Here is a 22,622-nt window from a genome sequence, read left to right as displayed (position 1 = left end):
GAGATAATGAAAGCCCCGCTACAGTTGTGATTACCAAAAATTAACACGTTTGTAGTTGATGACAGATTGCAGTGTCAGTCCAATAAAGTTGTCGGTTTCTCCTTTTTGTTTCGTTTGTTTTGTTTGTTTGTTGCTTGCTTGCTTGCTTCTGTTTTGTTTAATGGGGCTGCTGTACCTGGTGATCTGTTCTGATCACCGCCGCGGCCATGATGGTATAAAGTCTTACCGATTCCCCGCTGAGTCTCCCGCGGAATATCTTCATCTTATCTGCCGTCTGCCAGGTCCGTGTGATCACCTCGCCTACTCGCCCCATGGCCTTCAAGAAGACAAAGATAAAGAAAAAGAAACTGATGTTTATAATTCCCTTTCTTTTGTTGATGGTGGCGCTGGTTGAGGGTATTTTGTTGGTTAGTTGAAAGGTCTAAGGGTCATTATGGTATGAGCTTCGCACGTAATTGCCAAGAAATGAATAATTTACGATGTCCGCCATCATATAACGTTGATAATGATTTCAGGATCACTAAAATTTTGAATCACACTTGTTTAGTAACGTTTAGCAAGACGGAATTTAGAAGCATTCAAACTCAAAATAACCCTTACTGCAAGCCTTTTTCAGGACGCTACTTTCTGATCAGCTCCAATACAGAGTTCTCCTGATATTACGAACACGGTTATAACTACATGTAAATTTCGTTACAACAAATTAACAATTCAGGTCCCAAAATTATTATCTATACATCTTTATAAAATTGTACTTTATTTATTAGGCTATAACAAAATTTCAATATGACGAAAGAAAACAGCTGTCAATTCCGAGGACTTCATTATAATGGGAGTCGCCTGTATTTTGCTTTGAAGAAGGGCCAAACCATTAAATTTTGGAGGCCGTAAACCGTTTCGGTAGAAATTGTTATTATTATGCCTATATTACAATCACTTACCTGTGAATCGGAAGACACCATACTGATGGCCCCGAGATCGTGTAGAATGTCTTCGGCAGCAATGGTCTCGGCTCGGATTCGAGACTCGGCAAACGCCACGTCTTCTTTCAAGTTTCTGGCCAGGGAGATCAGGATGATTATTTTAGAGAGTCACTGTAACCATGACTTCCCTATGGTATTACTATAGTCAGTTAGGTTAACCGTGGTGGCGTAGTGCATGTGTTACTACTGCAGAAGGTGGTAACTCAGACGGCGGCTGATGATCAATGGTGGTAGCCCATCTGGATAGTACCAGACTTTATCACTTAGTGTTTAAAAAAAGTTAATGTAATAATAATTTCAGCCATATAGACTTCTCCTTTATGTTTGTTCGGTCACCTAACCGGCACTTCTTTTTTTTTCGATCCCAGTCAGATACTTTCTTTGGGTTAATGTGAAATGTAATGATGTATGAAGTGAAGACCTTTTGGATATCAAGAAGAGACAGTTTTGGGCAATTCCATAAATTTGTCAACCAGAGGGTCAATTTTTCAAAATGAAATTATCAGCACAAATTATATATCATTTTGATGGGAATTGTTTAAACTGTTCAAAAATGTAGATTAGAAATGCACTTTACCAAGGTCAAGGTCACAGGAGTGATTTCATTGAAGCCATTTAACAACTACTCTGGAACCACTTTTATAATCCACTATTTCATTTGATATTTTTTGTGAAGGAAAAGAAAACTTTTCAACTCACTACATCATTAAATATGAAGGTAATGAATCACTTTTTCCATATCCATAGGGTAGAGAATGTGAAAGTGACAATTTATGTTGTCTTCTTTACTTTTATTTTATGCATTATTTCAATGTACGTCCGAAACAAAAAAACACCTTTTTTTAATCTCACATAAAAACTTGAATGCCAGTAAACTGCAAAATCTCAATGCAAAGCAAGTTTTTGTTGCTTTTCAAATGTGTAACTTTAGAATTTTGTAATTATCTCTAATTAATGAAAAAATATGTGTTCGGACGTACACTTTTTTATGTACGTCCGAAACAACTTTTATGTACGTCCGAAACACTTTTTATGTTGACTTCTTACTGTGCTCTGGAACCCATTGAAAACAATCCTATTGAGCTTACATGTTTAAGGAATACATTTCTGTGTCTAATCCTCTTGTATACATAGGTTTATAATATTCAATAAAATTTTAATTATTCATTAAATAAACAAATTCTGTCCATGCATGTGTGTACACAAACAAGTTAGGCTGAACAGAAAGTGTGGTCTCAAGTTGATACTGTGGAATGTATGAAAACCACCAACAGTAGGGAATGGTCATATATATCACATTCTGACACATTCTTAGACAATGTGTCTTTACAAGGACAGATATTGATTACTTGCTTACATTTTGTACATAGAGCAGAGAAGGTGGCTTGTTGTATGAAATACCCTCCTATTTTGGCCAAGACTGAGTATTTCAGCTTCTTTAATATCACCTTGCGTTCACATTGCAATACTACAATGTACTGTTTCCTACCATTTTTGTCAGCTGGTGTTTACAATCCTAATCCTGTGACTTGAAGTTATCATCTGCATCTTCATGCATTTTGATTACAGATAATGGACACACAGCCTGCAATTTAGACAACAATAGACATGATATACATCATTGTTACGACCTAAGACCTCATAGACATACAATGTTCAATTCACTTCGGTTAGTTCCTAAACCTTTTGTCAATTTTCTTGACAAAGCTATGATGTATCTCTTCTTTCAAAATCAGTTTCATGGTCTTGACTGTAGTATCTATGTTATATCATATTTTTTTAATTTAATGATTTAATTCAATGCTGCACACTGGCACCGGTCCGATGGTCCAGGACAAGTAAAAATTACTGGACCAGTAATTTTTTTTTTAAGGAATAGACCATTTTAAGATGGAAAAACTGGGTACCTACTGGTCTGACAGACCAGTCCGACCAGTAGAAAAAATGGGTAAGTGTGCAGCCCTGTCTAATTTGTGATTTATGTTCATGCAGTTTAATCATTCATTTGAAAATTACAGACTGATGTTGCTGCCGAATGAGTACTGGAGCAGGTCATGCCATAAGAATGGTTATGATATTGTTAGTGATTTATAATAATAATTATAAATATTTCAGAGTGAATAAGATTTTTTCCATAGAATAATTCTGCAACAAAAATACACTGCATAGAGCCCATTGTTTAGCAGGTACTCAATAACATTTCACTTAATCTAATATTATAAAAAACAACAACATCAAAAGGCCTTTGATTACCAGAATCTTCCAAGCAAAATGCAAAACTGTCCCATATTTTACTTTCTTCATACATTACCATGCATGTTTCTGTGAGCTTGACCTCACAAAAAGGAACCCATAATGTTTAAATTACACTGAATGTTGCGTTTAATACATAAATCACTAATAAATTGAATGTGACCACGCAATTTTTGCTTTGCTCTTTTCATTGTAAGTTCAGAGAGTTTTGAGAACAGAGTAAAAATACATGTAAAATTTTCTGGTCAAATACATGTACTTACTGTTGAATCAACATAAAGTAATCAGCAAATGGTTTCTTTTGATTATTTTTTTTTCCATAATTGTAAAGCTCCATGTTTACTACAGCAATATGCTTTAATACAGACTACGGTTTAATTCTAATATTGGCAAAACAGGCCTATATTTTACTCTTATTTCCCATAAGATGGCACAATCAAATAGCTTTGACTTGCCCATAAACAATATCCATTGTGTCAGGATTACTCTGTTGTCTGTAAAAAAAAAAAAAAAAAATGTATTGTTTTGCCACCATGGTATGCAATGTACATGTAACAAATATCTAGTCAGTATGATACAAACAGTTATTGGTGACTACACGTAAATCTTTTGATTTTTCACAAATTTTATTTTTCTTTTTGTTTGTAAATAAATGCATCTGGTACAGTACTTCGTTGACCGTACATTATTTTGTAACGTGAAAAAAAAAATGAAATATAATGTTTCTATAATTAATATAGTAATTGGTTACCTACAGTTTGCAACACATGTGATTCTGTTGTTCCGGCCAGTTACTTTTGAGGCTGTATTTTGTGTTATAATCACAAAGTTTGATATTAGAATTTGGTTCTGTAATACAATATATACAGTGTACTTATCATGCCTGAATATTGTTACATATATGTACAAGGCAGCTGATAATGCACAGACCCTATGTATACAGTATTTTCATGTTCTGAAGCTCTTTTATTCATTTACACTGGTAATGCTGACATGATAGACAAGTGCTATCATCTGAGAAGGGCCTAGGATGAAAAATAGTTATGTAACAAATTTCTTTTTGCATTTATTATAAGTGTTGTTGAGGGTGTACAAAGTGTACGTCCGAAACGGCGGTCGTGTACGTCCGAAACTGTACGTCCGAAACAAAAAACAAACATAATAATTTCCATGTTAATTGTTTAAATTGCTAATTTTTTTTACGTTTCTACATCATTTGACATCTACTTTAACTGATATAATGTGAATTTTAAAAAAAATATTGCATACTTCACAGAACTTTGTGACTGAACTTATGAAGTCAGAAAATTCACTTTTTCTGTGTACGTCCGAACACATGCTATTTTTTAATCATTCCAAGGTCACTGAGGTCTTGACATAATTTTTTCAAAGTTAATTGTTTTCTACTAACCACTTGTCATATCATGGCCAGAAAAAAGTTTCATATTCTCAATCTTGGTATCTTTGGCAGCTTAATAATGTGTTCAAAATGTACGTCCGAATTTATGGAATTGCCCTTTTGCTAAATCTCCGCAAAATAATCATTATTCTGTATCATCTTAGCTTTCGGTATTTAACAGCGGTGTTTTTTTTTTTATATATATACAATAATCAAAATAACAATAATATTAAACATAATATCATTGTCGGAAATTGTTATCACTGCTACCACAAGTAATGTTAGATGTTTAATGATAATTCATTATCATTATCATTACCGTAACTGTAATCATAATTATCATAAGCATGAATATCAGTACAGTACTGTTATGTTTGTCATTCGTGGCGCCAAGTTCTCAGCATAATATGATGCACACCCTCTAAAAGAACAAAAGTGGCACAACTCCTGATTATCGCTCAAGAAAATGTTTTACCATACAGCAACGATCTGACAAATCGCTCACAGTGAGCACTATCAGGTGTCTGCAACTTGTTAGGGGTCTGTGCGATTTACAGGGTTGATATCTATGACGAAATCTAGTCTTTTATAATGCTATATCTCCTTCTACTTGATTGTTGAATGAGGAACGAAAAGACTAATACAATCACCAGTGCCGTATATAAAGAGAGTGGTTAATTGGACGCCATGTCGTTGCCCAGCGTATTACGCGTTACAGGGTTAGCGTGTACGCTTAGACGTAATAATGAAAACCTACCAAATAAGGTGTAGTGAACAATGGGCACTGCGTATGAGCACACTTTGGTAACGACATGGCTCCGCACAGATCACTGGACCACTTCTGACCAATCACAGTCTTTAAAACTAATAAGCCAGACTCTCTTTATATACGATACTGACAAATCACAATGTGAGTGAGCCCTCACTTGTCGAGATGGTGACAAACCATCAGCATGTCCAAGTGCTCGTCAATGGTGTTAACCGTGTAAGGGCGCGTGGGATTGGTGGAGGAAGGCAGCACGTTGGCCACGCCCACCACCTTCATGATGTCAGGGGCGTGGCCACCACCGGCCCCCTCAGAGTGATAAGTATGGATGGTGCGTCCCTAAAAAGAGAAGAACATCTTCCATGAAGAATAATGAAAACAATCATCATCATCATCACCATCATCATCACCATCATCATCATCATCATCATCATCATCATCATCATCATCATCATCATATTTGCTGTCGTCAGAATCTTCATTGTTTGACAAGCCCACTCAGGCTGTAGCATCTCATGGTACTTGACAAGATACATCATTAAAGGTACACAGAAATCATTCTTACGTAGCATCTCTACTTCGTGACGTAATCATCCCACCTCAAACGGCGTAATGTACACAAGGTAAGAAATCAGACTACGTACACGTATCATGTAAAGATGCATTTACACAATCATTATGCATATGGGTTTCTAATGACTTTGTTTGAATATCAAAAGTAACGATGAACATGGAAGCAGAACAAAATAAATGGGAAACAAGCCTAAACGGGTGCACTATGTTGCCGATGTTGAAAGGCGTTGGCTTAATTGGGGGAGTTTATGAAATGGCTTGCCTGAAAGGCAGCTATGGTGTCCTCCACACAGCACGACTCGTTCAGGGTGTCCGTGTGAATCATAACCTGCACGTCGTGTCTTTCGGCCACCCGAAGGCACGTTCGGATCGCTTCGGGCGTCGATCCCCAGTCTTCGTGCAGCTTCATTCTATAAAGGCACAACACGAAGAGGAAAGAAATTGATGCGTCACAGAACCATTTACTTACATCCTCTTCACAATAACATCATTTCTGAGAACTCCATGAGTTGACTGTCTGAAGTGAGACCTGTATAACCGAAAAACATTCTAGCAACAGATATGATTTTGAAGATTTACTATTGGTTTTCCCCAGCCAAACTCGTAAAATTGTCGTCCATTTTCATTATATGTGCATTCAAATTCGTATGTTTTAACCTGTGGAGTGAGGTTGGTCTAACAGTTTCACGTTAATTGCTTTCAAATTCGTTTTCAGGCGCACAAATCTATAGCCAGAATTCAGTAATTCAAACTGGATGTATTTTGAACTTGTTTACCTATATTGTGCGAATTGAATACTCGAAAAGAGCTGCGGACGACTATTCGAAAATTTGTTTGTGTTCAATGAAATGGAATAGGCAAAAGCAAAATCGGTCGCCGCTTTTATTAATTTAACAACGATATTTCGATGCATGAGTGTATTTGACAAGAAATGCTTCTTATATGAAACTGAATGACAAAACAATGAAATTGGCCAAGAAAATCTATACCACATCACTATCAAATCATTGCAAGGTGCAGTGCCAATTCATTCATTCATTTTTTATTTCATTTCCGGGCAAAGCATATAATATGACAATTGCATATAAACAAATTAAGTACAATGTAACTTTTACATATCCAAATGAAATTTGAATACACGTCATTTGTTTACATGAAACAATAAACATAATTATTTTAGTTGAAGAAATACATGGACAAAATGTGACTGATTCATAACAAAGTGCCAATAAAACCAAAAACATGATTGGGAGGAGCATAATCATAAAAGCTAATTCAGAGAGGTGGAAAACGTACCCACTGGACTGCAAATTTCGAAAATAGAAGACTTGCTTTCATAACAACAAAAAAATTAACAATGTAGAATACTACTAAACGGAAGAGACAAAGTCATGTTGCTAATATGGTATTATCATTATACCCAAGACTGATGTGTAGAGCACGTACAGCAAAGTATGTAAATTTAATAATACACTGAATTACTAGATTTGTGGCACAATGAAAGTATCTGATGTTACACAGTAAGACTACACAGTTTGCATTCTCACCCGATAGCACCAGCTTCAATTTGCTCTTCTAGCTCCCGACAGGTCTCCTGGTCCGAGTTGGAGGTATTGCCTTTACCTGTTACCATGGAGATTTGATGAGTCGCACATCGAAGCAAATATTATAGAGCAACAAAGTGTGATGTCATAAAAGTCATTCATCGCCATGGAAACTGGTTCTAAACAACCTCACCAACCTCATTTGACCTCTTGTGTTTATGCGCGCACCTGGTCCTACCTAAGCTATAACAAAAGACTGTGACATCATCATTTCGGTACTCTATAGGCCAACATTAATTTGTCCAAGTGGCAATTTAAAACAAGTACGCACGTAAATCAAACACTTCAAGAAGTAAATGACAAATGAATAAAAACGTGTTCCTTCGTAAGAGTAAGAAGGGAGTAATAAAATATTAGAACATTCAAACCTTAAAGAATGCAAAATTCAGACATCTTTTAACCCCATCTTTGATACTTGGACCAGGGAGGTTGCTTGGACCCCGTTTACAGTGCGAGGCTCGGCTATTCACGATATTAACCTCCTCAACGTGGAAAACTAGTATAGTTTAAGGTGGTTTTGTCCTGCAAAGGATTTTTCCTTCGGCAAAGGCCTTTGCCCGAACGGCTACTTCGTCGCCACGGAATCCAGTTGGCAAAGGGTCTGAAAACCAGGCTATAGCAAATTGCGTTTGTTTACAAGCAGAGCGCCACTGCGACTAAATATTGAAAGGTTTGAATTAAAAGCGCGGCCGAGCCCAGCAGTGTAAACGGACAAAATTGCGAGGCTCGGCCGCGCAATTGAGGCCGGGCTGTAAACGGGGTCTTATACGCTTAACAAATCGAAACGGTTACATCATTATCAAACAAGAGACTTAAGCTTGGCTGAACGATCTCACTTCAAAAGTAATTATCGTGCACTATACAACACAATTTGGATATAAGCAGCAAACAAATATGTTTTGCATCATGTCTATTCCTTGTTCTGACTCGATCACGTGGAGAATTTCAATAATATATCTTTTATATCATAAACAATCAATAAAATCAAACTCGGTTTTGATGACTGTCCTAATAGCACTCGTTGATTGCGGAACTGCATAAGTGAATAGCAACTTTAAATAATATAAAATTCATCTTCTGTTTACATTTCTTTTCCTTTTTGTAAGTATCTTTTTAAGCACGACGACGGTCATAAATGATTTGGTTGAAATTATTGGTGTTCAATTTTCACTCATTTACTACGAGAAGGGGGTGTGGAGTGGGGACAGTCAATTTCATACATATAAATGATAACATTCGTACGCACTTCTTCAAAATACTGATTTCTCTCAACCATAACGCACAAAATAAAAATTTGCATAGCTATCTCTCAAACTGATATTTGGATTATTATTTTTGTTGCTGCCCATACTGTTCATGGGCCCTGTTTTATGAAGAGTTATAATTGATTATATAGTTGATTTCTCTCATAAGTCTATGGCAACCTGTGTGGTAATGAAAATTATGATGAATTTTATCTCTTAATAAAACGTGGCCCTGTCCTCATCTTCGTTGTTGTTATTGTTGTTATCATTAACATTATTGTTGTTGTTATTGCTGTTGTCTGTTATGCCTTTGCTGTGGGAATAAGAATTGAATGGCGGAGGGGGAAAAATAAAAGTATACGTTACCAGTGAATCCAAAGTTGAGAGGGAATGCGTCGGTGCTCATGATCATGTTTTTAATGTGATTTGGGCCCGGAGTACATGTGGTGGCACAGGTTCCAGTGGCTGGACCTGTTCACGCGTGATACAGAGACGAAAAGTAATCATGCTATAAAGCCCCATCAGCAGTTTGTTCCTATTCAGCTGATACAATATATCACATCGGCAGAATAGCCGTTGCCTTTAGCACTTGTCCAGAGAACGTTATTGGAATATAACAGGGCATTAGGATAACTTGTATATCGGTATGACAGATAATTCTTATTTCTTTTCCTGCTAAGCAACTCTTTACGGCATGTTAATATAGCGCCTGTCGTCACACTGTACTCCCTAGCGCAGTGTACATTTGCAGAAGAGTTTGAAAGCAAAATGGGCTGTGCGCCGTTTTTTTCCTCCTACGTATTACAGTAAGCCATCAGTAGACAGAGCAAAATCAAACTTTCTAGTGATACCTTACTTGTAAAATAATGAAGTTATGGTAAAAAAATCTCACATTTTCTCATTGATTTTCTTTGCTTTTTAGCAGCTTTTATGGCAAATATCTCAACTGAACAAGAATTGAGTTAACTCCGCAATCAAAAACTCATTCCAAGATACTTGAATGCGTGTCAGGGAGCGTCTTAACTGAACGCTGCCAAGTTCATGAAAGATTAACATTATTTATTTCACTAGTTTAATGCAATTCCGTATAATGGAGTGCCGTATATAGACCGATTCGTTTTGGTGCTGTTTTTATGTGAACTATTTCAGTCATAACCGGGGGGCTTCAGTATGACTCAAGAAGTTAATCTATGCACTGAGAAAACAATAAACCTGACTAATTACACAACTCGTCGTATCATCTTTTCTTCTGATTTCTGATTTCAAAACCGAATATGTTTATACTGCACTGGTTTAATATAGAGTAATGCATTAGATGTGTTTATACAGTTAGTATCCTAGCTAGATATGTGTGGCGCCCTCACCCGTTCCGCCGCCGAACATGGTGGTGAGGCCCGATGCGATAGCCTCCCTAGCCAGTTGAGGGCAGATGAAGTGAATGTGGGCATCCAGCCCGCCGGCTGTCAGAATCTTCCCCTCACCGGCGATGGCTTCCGTCTCCACGCCCACTGCCATGCCCTCCGTCACTCCGTCCATGACGTCAGGGTTCCCCGCCTTACCGATCCCTACGATAAGACCATCCTGGTATATAGTGCATACAGGGTGAAGAAGGTAGGGGGAGGGAGGTGAAAAGGAAGGTCATGTTTTCATTTTATTATCTGTGTTTTGCCAGTTGCAGTTTTATCTGTAAACTTTTGTTTTCAATGGTATGTATTGTATTTTTATGTTTTTGCCCATCTGCAGGGCCCTCATTGAAAGCAGTTTTATAACTGACGAGGCTACCCTGATTAAAGAAAACTGGAAATAAAATAAATGAATAAATGAAATTATGCCCGATCGGGGGAGGAGTGAAGACGGTAAGGGAAGGCAGGAGTAGGGATGATGGTTAAGGAGAGGGTGGTGAGGGGCAGATGGGAAGGGGAGATCAGGGGTTTCGGAAATAGTTGGTAAGGGACAGAGAAAAGAGGACGGAAAGAAGAGAGGAGAGGGCAGGAGATGGGGGAGTAAGGAGGAGAAAGAAAAGAGGGTGAAACAGGAGATAAGAAGAGAGAGAAGAGATGGGAGAGGGGTTTGGAAGGGGGTAAGAGAGAAGGGGGAAGGGGTGGGAAGTTTTTGGAAGAGAAGATGATGAAAGAGAAGTATAGAGCGGATGAGTGGAAGGGGATGGTTTGGGAAGGATTCACGAAAGCAGACGAGGGGCAAAGGATATTTGGAACAGGGGTTCATCTACCTAGCCAAGAACTCATGATCCATAATCAACCCACCCATTTTACAGAGATAAACCAACGACACAGCACTGTCTTCGTCAGTCAAATCAAGACTAGATAAATTATGTTCTCCTTTAGCAAAATGCATTGTACCCGTCTATGGCAACAGTGGAATTGCTTTCGAACTTGCACATTCCTACGGTAATGACAATGTAGATTAATTCACTTGTACTGTTGGAGAGATGTTCCTTCAAGTCAGTCGAAATAAGGTGCTTACCTTTATGCCCACGTCTGCTTTTACGATACCTAACACTGCGTCAACGATGAGGGCGTTTGTGATAACGGTGTCCAGAGTATCGGCGGATGCGAGATGTGCCGCCTGTCCCATTCCCTCACGCAAAACCTGTAGAGGTGCAAATAGTCACCGTTGTTAAGTTTCATCAGGTTGATGAATGCAAGAACACACAAGCCAGATTAAAACAAAATCAACCTCCCCCCCCCCCCCACACACACACACATATACACAAGACACATACACACACACATGTACATAATGTATATTATTTGTTTTGTTTGGTTCGACTCAAATAAGTAAGTAAAACAAATAAATAGATAAATAAACAAATACATAAAACAGGTGACAATACGCCCAAACATCCTCATCCTGATTTTCCCAAAGACCTCACCACCACGAACACCGAAGTTGTTTTTTTTTTCTTATTCTTCTTCCTCTTCTTCTTCCTCTTCTCAATAAGATGGCAGACTCCTTCTTTCTTCTTTTTTTTTTCTCTCTCTAACTGGAAGCGATTATAGGGATCATGATACTGTGAATTCATTATGTGCGTTTTTGTTCAAAATACACAATACGTGTACATGTTCCGTACATTTTGCATGATTATCATGTGAAAATGCAGAAATAAAATCGGACTGAACTGAACTGAACTGAATGACGAGGCGCTCACCTTCCCACCGCCAAACTTGCACTCGTCACCGTACCTCGACTCGCCGTTCGGGAAGGAGATGAGGTCGCGCTCGACCTCGATGACCAGGGACGTGTCCCCAAGACGGACCTGTGGGACAACAGTTAGTTTAATATATATATATATATATGTATATGCATAATGCGAACATGAAAATTACGATATTAATATTATCTATATATACATATATATATATATATATATATATATATGTATAATGCGAACATGAAAATTACGATATTATAATTTGAAAGGGCTAGTTACACAGACCTGTAACTACACATTGTTGGGGTACACGTATTATATTATTCTAAACCCTATGGCCCGAATTCACGAAGGTGGTACAAAAAAAAAATGAAAACATGGTTTAAACCATGGACAAAAACCATGGAGCGCCAAGTGCCGCACGGAATATTTCGTTACGAAATTGGTCATTTCGTTGACAAAATGACCGTTTCGTTAGAGAAATTATAATTTCGTTGACGAAATGTTCATTTAGTTGCAAAATGTTGTCATTTCGTTACAAAATAATAATTTCATCGACGAAATAACTGATCTCGTAACGAAATATTCCATGCGACACTTGGCGCTCCATGGTTTTTGTCTATGGTTTAAACCATGGTTTCATTTGTAAATGGACAAGAAAACCACATTCTTTAGTAATTTCCTTCCTCCTTTTTTTATCCGTCTGTCTGTCTGTCTCTCTCTCCCTCTCCCTCTCTCTCTCTCCCTCTCTCTCTCTCTCTCTATCTATCTATCTATATACAGATCCCCCTTATGATTCCTAATGTATAACTGAGTATTGAAACAGGGAGCGTATGCACGCACGTGTTTGATTAAACATTAAAGATCAAGACAGTGTATGATTGGCAGGTCACACCACTTTGTTTGAGTGTACAAACATTAGGTTTGCCAGCGAAGGGATGTGTGTGCATAGGATATGTCACTCAGTAGGACCTTTGCACAAGCAGGTGGGTGTGTGACAGTTTAGCTGGGGGTTAACAGTGACATTGAAGAAAAACGGTTACTGTATCTTGATGATCTTTTTCCTGTACATTAAGGAGTAATTCTATGCTGATACACGAGATCTTTGCAACTGATTGACAGATTGCCCCACATCGACGTAAATAAGCACTGAATTGATCAGTGTTTTAGTAGTAGCCATGATAAAAAATCATGGGCGTACATACTATGTACGCCCATGATTTTTTATCATGGCTACTACTAAAACACTGATCAATTCAGTGCTTATTTACGTCGATGTGGGGCAATCTGTCAATCAGTTGCAATGAAAACATCTCGACGGGAGAATTTCATGAATTTGAATAACACGAGATCTTGTTTAACAGTTATTATAAGTGTGTATGTGTGTGTGTGTGTGTGTGTGTGTTTGTGTGTGTGTGCCGTGGGCTCTTGTAATTCATGAAAGCTGACAAGAATTTACATGTAGGTACAACAGCACTGCACACGTAGGGAGTTAAACACATTACTCATGTAGAGTGCACTATAAAAGAAGTAAGCCATTTGATTTCCATGGGACGGTGCTGCAAGCATCTCGGAACCTAAGCTGCAAGACAACAGCAGCGAAGAAGCGGGGGCGGGGGCAGGGGCGGGGAGGGGGGAGGAGGGCGACCGGAGAGGGAGGGGTCGAGAAATATGTATCAACATTCAAGACCGGATCCACACGCACTCGGAGGGGGTACAGTTGAGTGGAAGAGGCGCAAACAAGCGGAAGAGAAAATGTCTGTTTGGGGTGTTTTTTTCTGGCAAATATAAACATGGGAAAAGATGAGAATACACTTGAACTTGTCAAAGAGACGAGCTTTCTGATACGCAGGAGCCTAGGAATATCGAAGGCTTAAATAATCGTCATCTTTGAACATGGGAATAAATAATCAAGGCAGCATATCACATTAATAACAACATAAACTGCTGTTATAAGGAGGAAAGATGGAATTGGACCCTTTGGTAAGAAAGGAAGGCCATTCGTACCAATGTGCACATGAGCTATTGAAACTCCGAACTAGCATACTGCAGAAGAGGAATAACGTTTCCGTTGCTCATCCTGCTGGAGAAGTAAATTGCCCCGTAAAGGCAACTGCCTCAAAGACAAAACCTCATATCATTATCGCTATACGTGTCCTTGCATTTTCACCATGGTTTAATTTCAGGCCCTAGTCACATATAATTAAACACGGATCCTCAAGAATCTGCACGATGATCCGGGGAGATCCGGGATAGTTTCGACCTCGATGGAGCGTCGACGAGCGTTGATGTGACTGTACACACGGTATCAACACGGCAGCTACACGGATAAGGCCGGAAGAGCGCGGCGTCTACACGGACCAACACGGCAGCTACACGGCAGCCACACGGACCATCCCGGATTGCTCTGCCAACATGGCAGTCCCCGGGTGACACCGGATGTTTTTGACCTCCAAAAGTTGCCGTGTCGGCCTCCCGGATGTCCAAGGATGCCCAAGGCGTCAATACGGATCTCTCCCCGGATCACCCCGGATCAGATCCGGGGTGATCCGGCATGTCTATATGACTGGGGCTTCACGTAGACAAAGCGATAGAATGAATCCTCCCTGTAGTTGTAAAGCAGATCCTCACGATCGAGTACAAATTGAGTGACTCGTCTTAAAGCCCCAGTCAACAAATCTATACATGGAGCTGTCGATTTATGTAAGAACATGGTGTGAAATTTTCAAAATCATCATCTGGAATGTCCCTTTAATGTTTTGCACAAAATATAATTGTGAAGACGGTGTTCAGTTCCTGGTAGCTAAGTCCCTCTTAATTTAAGTACCTTGTCGCCAACTGTAGGTCCATAGGTGTGGATGTAGCTGAGGCGTGGTATCTTGCTCACAAGAGCTACATCAGTAGCATCCTAAGAAAAACAAATATTCAAAAACAATAATAATACATAAATAAAAATCATTATCACCGTTATCATCTTCATTATTGCATTCAAATTCATGAAATTCTTCCGTCGAGCTGTTTTCATTGCAATTGATTGACAAATTGCCCTACATCGACGTAAATAAGCACTGAATTGATCAGTGTTTTACTAGTAGCCATGATAAAAAAATCATAGGCGTACATACTCTCATGATTTTTTATCATGGCTACTACTAAAACACTGATCAATTCAGTGCTTATTTACGTCGATGTAGGGCAATTTGCAATCAGTTGCAATTCATTTTTGCAGTTGTAAAGTAGGCAAAAATGTAAAAAGTATGTAATTTACAACTGAAAATGATATCATCATCAGCTTTCATCTATTTCTTCATTTGTTTTTATTTCGTCTTTGACTTATTCATTTATCTTTCTTTTAGGGGGGTCTTTTTAAAAAATAAAAAACCAAACTACCAATAAAGCAAGTCAGAAGAAATTTGATATAACAAGACTATTTCTATTCCATAATACATCACAAATTTGATAAGCAAGATGCTTACACGTTACACACAGTTATGGCATTAAAGCTATTATTTGCCATTTGAAGATGAAAAAAAAAAACAGCTTTAGTGCTTAAGAATAGATCTATGTAAAATGCCAGCTATTGATAAAAACAACCAATGAAAAAATGTTATTCAGTTTGATAATTGTTAAGTATTGTTAAATATACAAAATGTGAACAACAGATTACTAAAATCGTTTATAAAACAAACCGTCTACAGTTATAATTTATTCAGAAAATTAGTGATATCTCCCTATTTTGTGGCTTTTTTGCGATTTTATTTTTGTTAAACAGTACCAGGATGTTTTGTTATACAACTGAAGTATACATATGCATCAAATGTGACAACTGGAACATCTTTTTTTTTTCTTTTTTTTTCAATCACTGCTCCCAGTGGTATAAGCAGTGCATTTAATGCACATTCAGGAAAACTCACTGCACGCTAATGCAGAGATTTTACCTGAGACTTGTGCCCGAAGCCGCTTTCCATAATTTTTCTCTTGATTGTGTCAAAGTCGGCGCCCTCCACTGGTCCGTCCACAAGTCCGTTACCACCTCGAATTACTCTTCAAAAGATAAAACAAAAAACAAGAAACAGATAGCAAGTCTTGTTACCATTATGATACACTAAGCGACATGTTTAGTTTGCAACAATTTTGCAATGATTATTTAAGTACCCAAACGAAACCATGAACGTGAAGAAAAAAAAATATACATACATTATTCATTCATCCCTTTGAAAGTATGTTTTTGATGCCCTCAACAAAATTATGGATTATACAGAGCCTTGGTTGTAAAGAAGCATGAGGTCGAAAATCAGTGTTCCTTGTCCAGTGGTCAGAAGACAGAACAGTGATGGCACAGGCACAGAAAGAGCAGCGCTGAAAATGTCCGTCGTAATCGACGGTCACCTAGGCAACCGCATCCCTGGTCATGAGCGCGCTTTCTCATGCACTGTCAGTCAGTTCGCTTCGGCAGTGAATGGCGAGCTCTATATCTGCGACGGGAACGCTGCTTGCACGATGCAGCCTCCCGGATTGAACAATGGAAACAGCTGTCTCGCGCATGTGCAAAACACCATCTTTAGCATAATAGCGTGGTCGTTGCTACGGCGTTCGCGTCGCAGATATAAAACTCGCTATTGGTTCTGCCAGAGATACTCCTTTTTCATCCGCTTTGGTGCTTCTTTCATAACGGTGACTATAACACTCGTGATAGTCATCATAATTATTGTCCTGGTAATGATAACCATAATGAGAAAAAAAAAAGTTTAAAAATACTACGACAAACCAAGTCCAAAATCAAAGGCAGCAGAAAATAAAGAGGACAGACGTGAGAGGAAGAAGAATTTAATTGCAATGATCGGAAATGATAATAATCACTCAGATGATAGCACAAACAAAATAATGCTAGTATTGACAGGGACGATTTAAAAAAAAAAAAACTGAAAATGAAATGCATGATCATCCTTCAAATCTATTTCTCTGTTGGTGTGCTTGAATTTTTACCTGTTGCCTCCGATTGCGACAAGATTAACCTGTCTGGTCTCACCAGGACTGAAGCGAATGGCAGTCCCCGATGGAATGTTCTAAGACGTGAAAGAAAATAAAAAAACCAAAACATCGCTGAGTTAGGCTTGAGCACAAAAACAGAAACCAAGGACAATAACACATGACGAGATTCAGACAAAAAAAAAAACACAATTTATTGCTTTGTTTTCTCTCGATAATCAAGAAATGGCACTACCATGTGGTTCATGGCGCGCTTTACCCCAAAGCGACATCCTTCTCAATTTTCGGTTTTTTATGTTCTTCAAACCTGCACTAGGCGCAAAAGAAGACAGGGTAAACTGCCAGCATTCAATGTGTTGAGCGCTATGTCAGTAAGCTGGTATCATTTCTCTTCGTATAGTTCACATTATATGATCATTATTACGAACATGTCTGTGTGCTGAGTGCATTATGCATTCGCGTCTTCTATATCCATATCATTGTACACATTGAACAGTAATCTACAGGTACGTTTATTTTGCCTGTTTTTTTTTATCAGTATTAACACTTTTTCTTTGCTCAAAAAGATGGTTTGTTTCATACTAACATTGTCAGCAAACGTTTGTTTGTTACACCGAGAGGGGGGGGGGGATTTCATGACAACTTCCAACAACTTTGAAGGACAAAATTGCTCTCAGCCAATTAGATGCAAGGAATTTAGTAGCTTCCAACAGTTCGGCAGAAGAAAATAAGATGTCTGACAAAACGCTTCATGAAATTCCCCCTGTTCTAGCATAGTCACTTGCTAATCACCAATTATTCACTAATGTCTTGTAATATCTACGAGGCGTAGCGCCATCACAGGTCAAAGTGGGCTTACTAGCCTCATGCCGAGGGCAGCCTGGCGGTCAAAGTTCAAGTACTTGTTGGCCTCGATGAAGTGATAGTGGCTGCCGATCTGGATCGGTCGGTCGCACGTGGACGTCACCGTTAGTCTCTTCGTGGCCCGGCCGGGGTTCAGCACGATGCTGTCCTCCGCCTCGCTGGCCGGGAAGTACTCGCCGGGGCAAACGGCGAGAGGTGCGTCTGCTTCACCCTAAAGTAAGAGAAATTAGGACCCTGATTATTAATCCTCTCTGAACCACAGCCACATAAAGATGTCAGTGACCACATACTATGAATTAGGGTGTCGACGGTAATGAAAGAGTGAAATTTACCTATCCGCATCTCTAGCAACACTACCGTTTCCGTTTGGCAATGGTTATTGTCCTCTGAACATTTTTGCAGCACTGTTTGTTTGAGAGAAGGGTGCATATATTATACATAAACATGTATCATATCAATCTCTTAGAGTTATACGACGTAACGCCAGTGTCAAGTCAAAGCTAGGGTTGGAAGTTGATTGCTATGGCTCAACACATGAAGAGTTCGATCGGAAATAGAGTAAATTCCATTCTTGTTAAGTTGAGATATTTACCACTAAAGCTGTTAAAAAAAAATAGTAGATAATTTGGGATTTTTTAACCTTAACTTCAAGAACCTCTTGTTATGTTTTAAATGAGAATTCACTGGAAATGTTTCATTTTCCTCTACCTGATGAAGGACCAACATACTTCAAAATAATTATTTTAAAATAGCGCTTGGCCTATTTTATGATCAAACTCTACACAATTCATGTGTCCCTACAACCATTATAAAGATGAAACATTTTAACCAACTGTATGCCACTTTAATTTCCTGTTCACAGGTATGTGTGTAAAATAATATTATGTACACCTTTGACTCACTGGCACAAAAGGGGTTAATACTGATATAGCGCACCTGGCTTGCGGCATCGGGCTGATCAAAGACCGACAAGTCGGGAACTGGGAGGAAGCTACCGTAGAGGGCGAGCTCCAAGTTCCCGTCGGGACGCGCGATCGGCTGGTGGATGGTGACGAGTTTGGTCCCGTCGGGAAAAGTCGCCTCGATCTGGACCTGATCGATCATCTCGGCAACTCCCGGAAGAACCTGACGAAGACCTGCGTGAAAGGAAATGCCGCTGATAAAGTCATGAATCAGGAGACGAGATATTAAAACCCAGTGGAATGGAAACATAGCATTATTAACCGTTTGCAAATGAGATAAAAACCCAGGTAAATGCCGTGCCACACTGGTCCTTTCCAGGCAAGGCTTGCGTGCGACTTGCGAAGAACAATTTTTGCTACCCGGAGGTCCCCGCAGATGACCTGCACATGAGAGTACCTAGCACGTATCTCACCCGTAGTTACCCAGAGTTGCGCACGCAGGTCCTATTTACCCGCAGCCCAAAAAAAGGCCCTGTCACACCTTTCCGGGCAAACTACGCAGGCTTGTCAAGTTGCGTGTGGAGATTTTCCAGCATGCAGAATAGTTTCTGCGGACGGACAAGAATTAGGGAGAGTTTCGCATGCGTCTTACATGGTAAACGTGTATTCCGTGTGAACTGCGTGTCAGGCGCGTGGGTGTCACGTGAGAGCTTCGAAGTCGATCTTTTTTTTTTTTTTTTTTTTATTAGTTGCGGGCGACATACGGACATTGCGAAGTACCTGCGTCACAACTGCGTGTTATCTGCGTAGGAGTTGCCTGCGAGGTGCGAGCCTGGACAATACTCGTCGAGTGGATTGGCAAACAATCATTTCTCAACTAGCTTTCGTGCAGTGAAGACGGAAAGGGAACAAGGGCAGAGACCGTCCAGTGGAGGGCCGGCCACAAAGCCTAGGAGATTCGCAGCAAATAGATCAAATTGCTGCTGAAGTTCATCGGACCGATGAAGTTCCGACCGCGAGGGACCAGGAAGTCCTCGACGCCACAGAGATCAAAGAAGCCAATGAAACGGACGTTCCAGAGAACAATGAGTCCAACACGTCTCGCAGAGTGAGGCTATCCAAGAAGATCAACGATTCTACCTCATTTGTACTATGGCATAACTGTCTGGGGCAATGCTCACGAATGTTATATTCAAAGACTTTCAGTGCTTCAAAAACGTGCAATACGAATCATTTCCCATGCCTCTTTTCTTGCCCACACCCAACCACTGTTCCTATCCCTGAAGATATTGCGGTTGAATGATATGTATAAATATCAAGCTGGAATTTTTATGTATTTGTGTAAAAATAGTTTGTTACCAAAGACTCTCTTAGATTTGTTCACTTTTAATAATCAAATTCATAATTATAGCACGCGATCCGCCAATGATTTTCACCTACCTCTATCTCGTACTTCTTTTTATCAAAGATCTATCATTTACATTGGTCCTACCCTGTGGAATTCTCTCCCCTGTGCAATTCGTAATGCTAACTCTTTGAATACGTTTAAATCTGGTTACAAAAAAGCTCTTCTCAATAATTACAGCCAAATTTATTAAGGTAAGGAGTATGTTTTTTATCCCCTATGTTTCGAGACATCCTGTATTATTGTCATTTTATGTTTTGCTTTGTCTTGTGTTGTCCTGTTCTAACGTTTTTACTTTCATTGGAACACATTATATAAATAATTGAAATTGATTGAATTATTCTAGGTCAGCTGTAAATAAGGGACATCTCCTTTCTGGCTGCTACCTACCATAGCATATTTGTTAACCTATGTACGTGTAATTGTCAATCTATTTGTATTTTTGTTCCTTTTCACTGTCTTACTGAAATGTTTGTAATCATATCCGAATATTGATATATGTAATCGTTTTAATATGTTCCTTGCTTTGGTGAAATAAATTAGGCTGTCGAAGACGACCTTGTCGAATGGCTTCAAGAAAACCCCATCCTCCGGGACTCCGCCCATCGTGACTGCCATACACCAATGGATGATATCATGTTACACATTGATGGTAAGCAATTGGATCAAAGGTCTTGTGCAAAAATTTTTGGGGTAACTATCGATTCATACCTAACATGGTCCGATCATATACACCGAGTTCAGTCAACGATATCAAAAAATATCGGGATCCTCTGGAAAGTAAGAGGATATCTCACCAAACATACCCTGCAAATTCTTTACAATGCACTCATATTACCCTATATCACCTAGGGTCCTACTGTAATTTTGTGTGGGGAAATTGCAGTGTTAACAAAATAAAGTTCTGACTGTTACTACAAAAACGTGCTGTAAGACTTCATTACCCGTTCGCACTACTTTAATAGCACACACTGAAACCTTGTTTTATGATTTAAAGACTCTTAGAATTTCTAATATACATGCATGGCAAACAGCAATATTTATGTAGGCCCTATTAATATACTAACAATCAGCTCCCTGAATTGTTTAAAGATATGTATATTATTTCAAATTATAGTATTCATTTATATCCTACCCGTCATGCAACAGATTATCATTTGGAAAATCCTAAACTCATTATAGCTCAAAATTCCATAAGGCATCATGGTCCAGATGTATGGAATTCATTGAATGATGACCTTACACTCAGTTCTTCTTTACAACGTTTTAAATCATCCTATAAAAACGTTCTTCTCGCAATGTACCACTCGAATTAAAAATTACGCTTTTGTTAGTTAGCTCCGAACTCCTGAACACTGTATCTCATCGCTTTTCTTCTCTTCTCCTCTCTTCTCTCTACTCTTCCTATTCGAGTCCCTTATTCTCGATTTTTTTTTTCGTCTTTATACATTCCACCTTGTGTTGTCATTTTTAGTCATATGACATCTAAAATACTGTGTGTTCAGTTCCTTTCGTAAAAAAAAAAAGAAATACAAGGCATATAATTTATGTTCAGAGGTCGTTGTCAAAGTCAAGCGATTTGCTTATCGATAACGGTCTCCCCCATCTGTACACTTAAAAGATCTGTAATGAAATTCATGAGATTTATGTATTATTTCACATGATTATATACTTGTAATGTGAAATCTTGTTTATATTTTCATGATTTGGAAATATAAATGTGGCGGGTAATTATGTGTGGGGGCGCTGTGGCATAGTGGATAACAGTGCCGTATATTAAGACTCCTGACTCCCGATCGGAGGACCCGAGTTCGAATCCCGCCCATCAGTGCCTACGTCCTTGGACAAGATGCTTTTACCCACCATGTCCCTCTCGACCCAGGTGTATAAATGGGTACTTATGGCAACGCTAGGGTAATAATAATGGCAGGGTCCTCTGGTAGAGCAGTGGTAACAATGAAGAGGCTATACCCTGGGTAAATAAGACCCTATTATTATTATTATTATTATTATTATTATTATTATTATTATTATTATTATTACTATTATTATTATTATTATTATTATCATTATTATTATTAATATGTTTCATATTGCTATACTTATATTCTGTTGTGTGCAAGTGGAGAAATAAAACTTACTGAAACTCAAACTCAAACTCAAACTTCCGTCTGGCTAAGAAGAGAGTATGTGGACCGACATGATGGTCAAGGAATTGGACAGAAGTGGTGAGTGAAAATTACAGATATAATAATAATAAAAGACTTTATATGATTATTCATATGGGCATCCTTCTTGCCTATGATTTCAAAACCTACCCTCTTCATAGACTTAATTGACAGTATTTTTGCTAATGAAATTCCTCTCCGGGAATCAGCTGGTATTGTTTCATCAGATTTGTGATTTCCTTTGAAGTAATAAAAACAAAATGACAAAAAAAAAAGATATTTTCAATCATTTTCCTATAT

The 22,622-nt window shown here is 38.7% G+C and overlaps 1 protein-coding gene across 1 annotated transcript in view; it reads right to left on the bottom strand.

Moving 5' to 3' along the window:
- Positions 1-22,622, bottom strand: part of LOC140239028 (urease subunit alpha-like) — a 57,854-nt gene that overhangs the window by 4,241 nt on the left and 30,991 nt on the right. The window contains exons 5-18 of the mRNA XM_072318925.1: positions 18,784-18,983; positions 17,843-18,058; positions 16,981-17,060; positions 15,933-16,038; positions 14,822-14,902; positions 11,992-12,099; positions 11,307-11,432; positions 10,187-10,403; positions 9,189-9,293; positions 7,522-7,597; positions 6,237-6,384; positions 5,562-5,740; positions 942-1,056; positions 227-316 (exon numbers count right to left, since the gene is read on the bottom strand). Of these exons, the coding sequence (XP_072175026.1) occupies positions 227-316; positions 942-1,056; positions 5,562-5,740; positions 6,237-6,384; positions 7,522-7,597; positions 9,189-9,293; positions 10,187-10,403; positions 11,307-11,432; positions 11,992-12,099; positions 14,822-14,902; positions 15,933-16,038; positions 16,981-17,060; positions 17,843-18,058; positions 18,784-18,983 (1,847 nt within the window). The remainder of the gene's footprint in view (positions 1-226; positions 317-941; positions 1,057-5,561; positions 5,741-6,236; positions 6,385-7,521; positions 7,598-9,188; positions 9,294-10,186; positions 10,404-11,306; positions 11,433-11,991; positions 12,100-14,821; positions 14,903-15,932; positions 16,039-16,980; positions 17,061-17,842; positions 18,059-18,783; positions 18,984-22,622) is intronic.

Source organism: Diadema setosum, chromosome 15 (assembly GCF_964275005.1).
Source record: "Diadema setosum chromosome 15, eeDiaSeto1, whole genome shotgun sequence".
Taxonomy (NCBI): domain Eukaryota; kingdom Metazoa; phylum Echinodermata; class Echinoidea; order Diadematoida; family Diadematidae; genus Diadema; species Diadema setosum.
The sequence above is the reverse complement of the archived record's forward strand: the minus strand, read 5'-3'. Positions and strand labels throughout refer to the sequence as shown.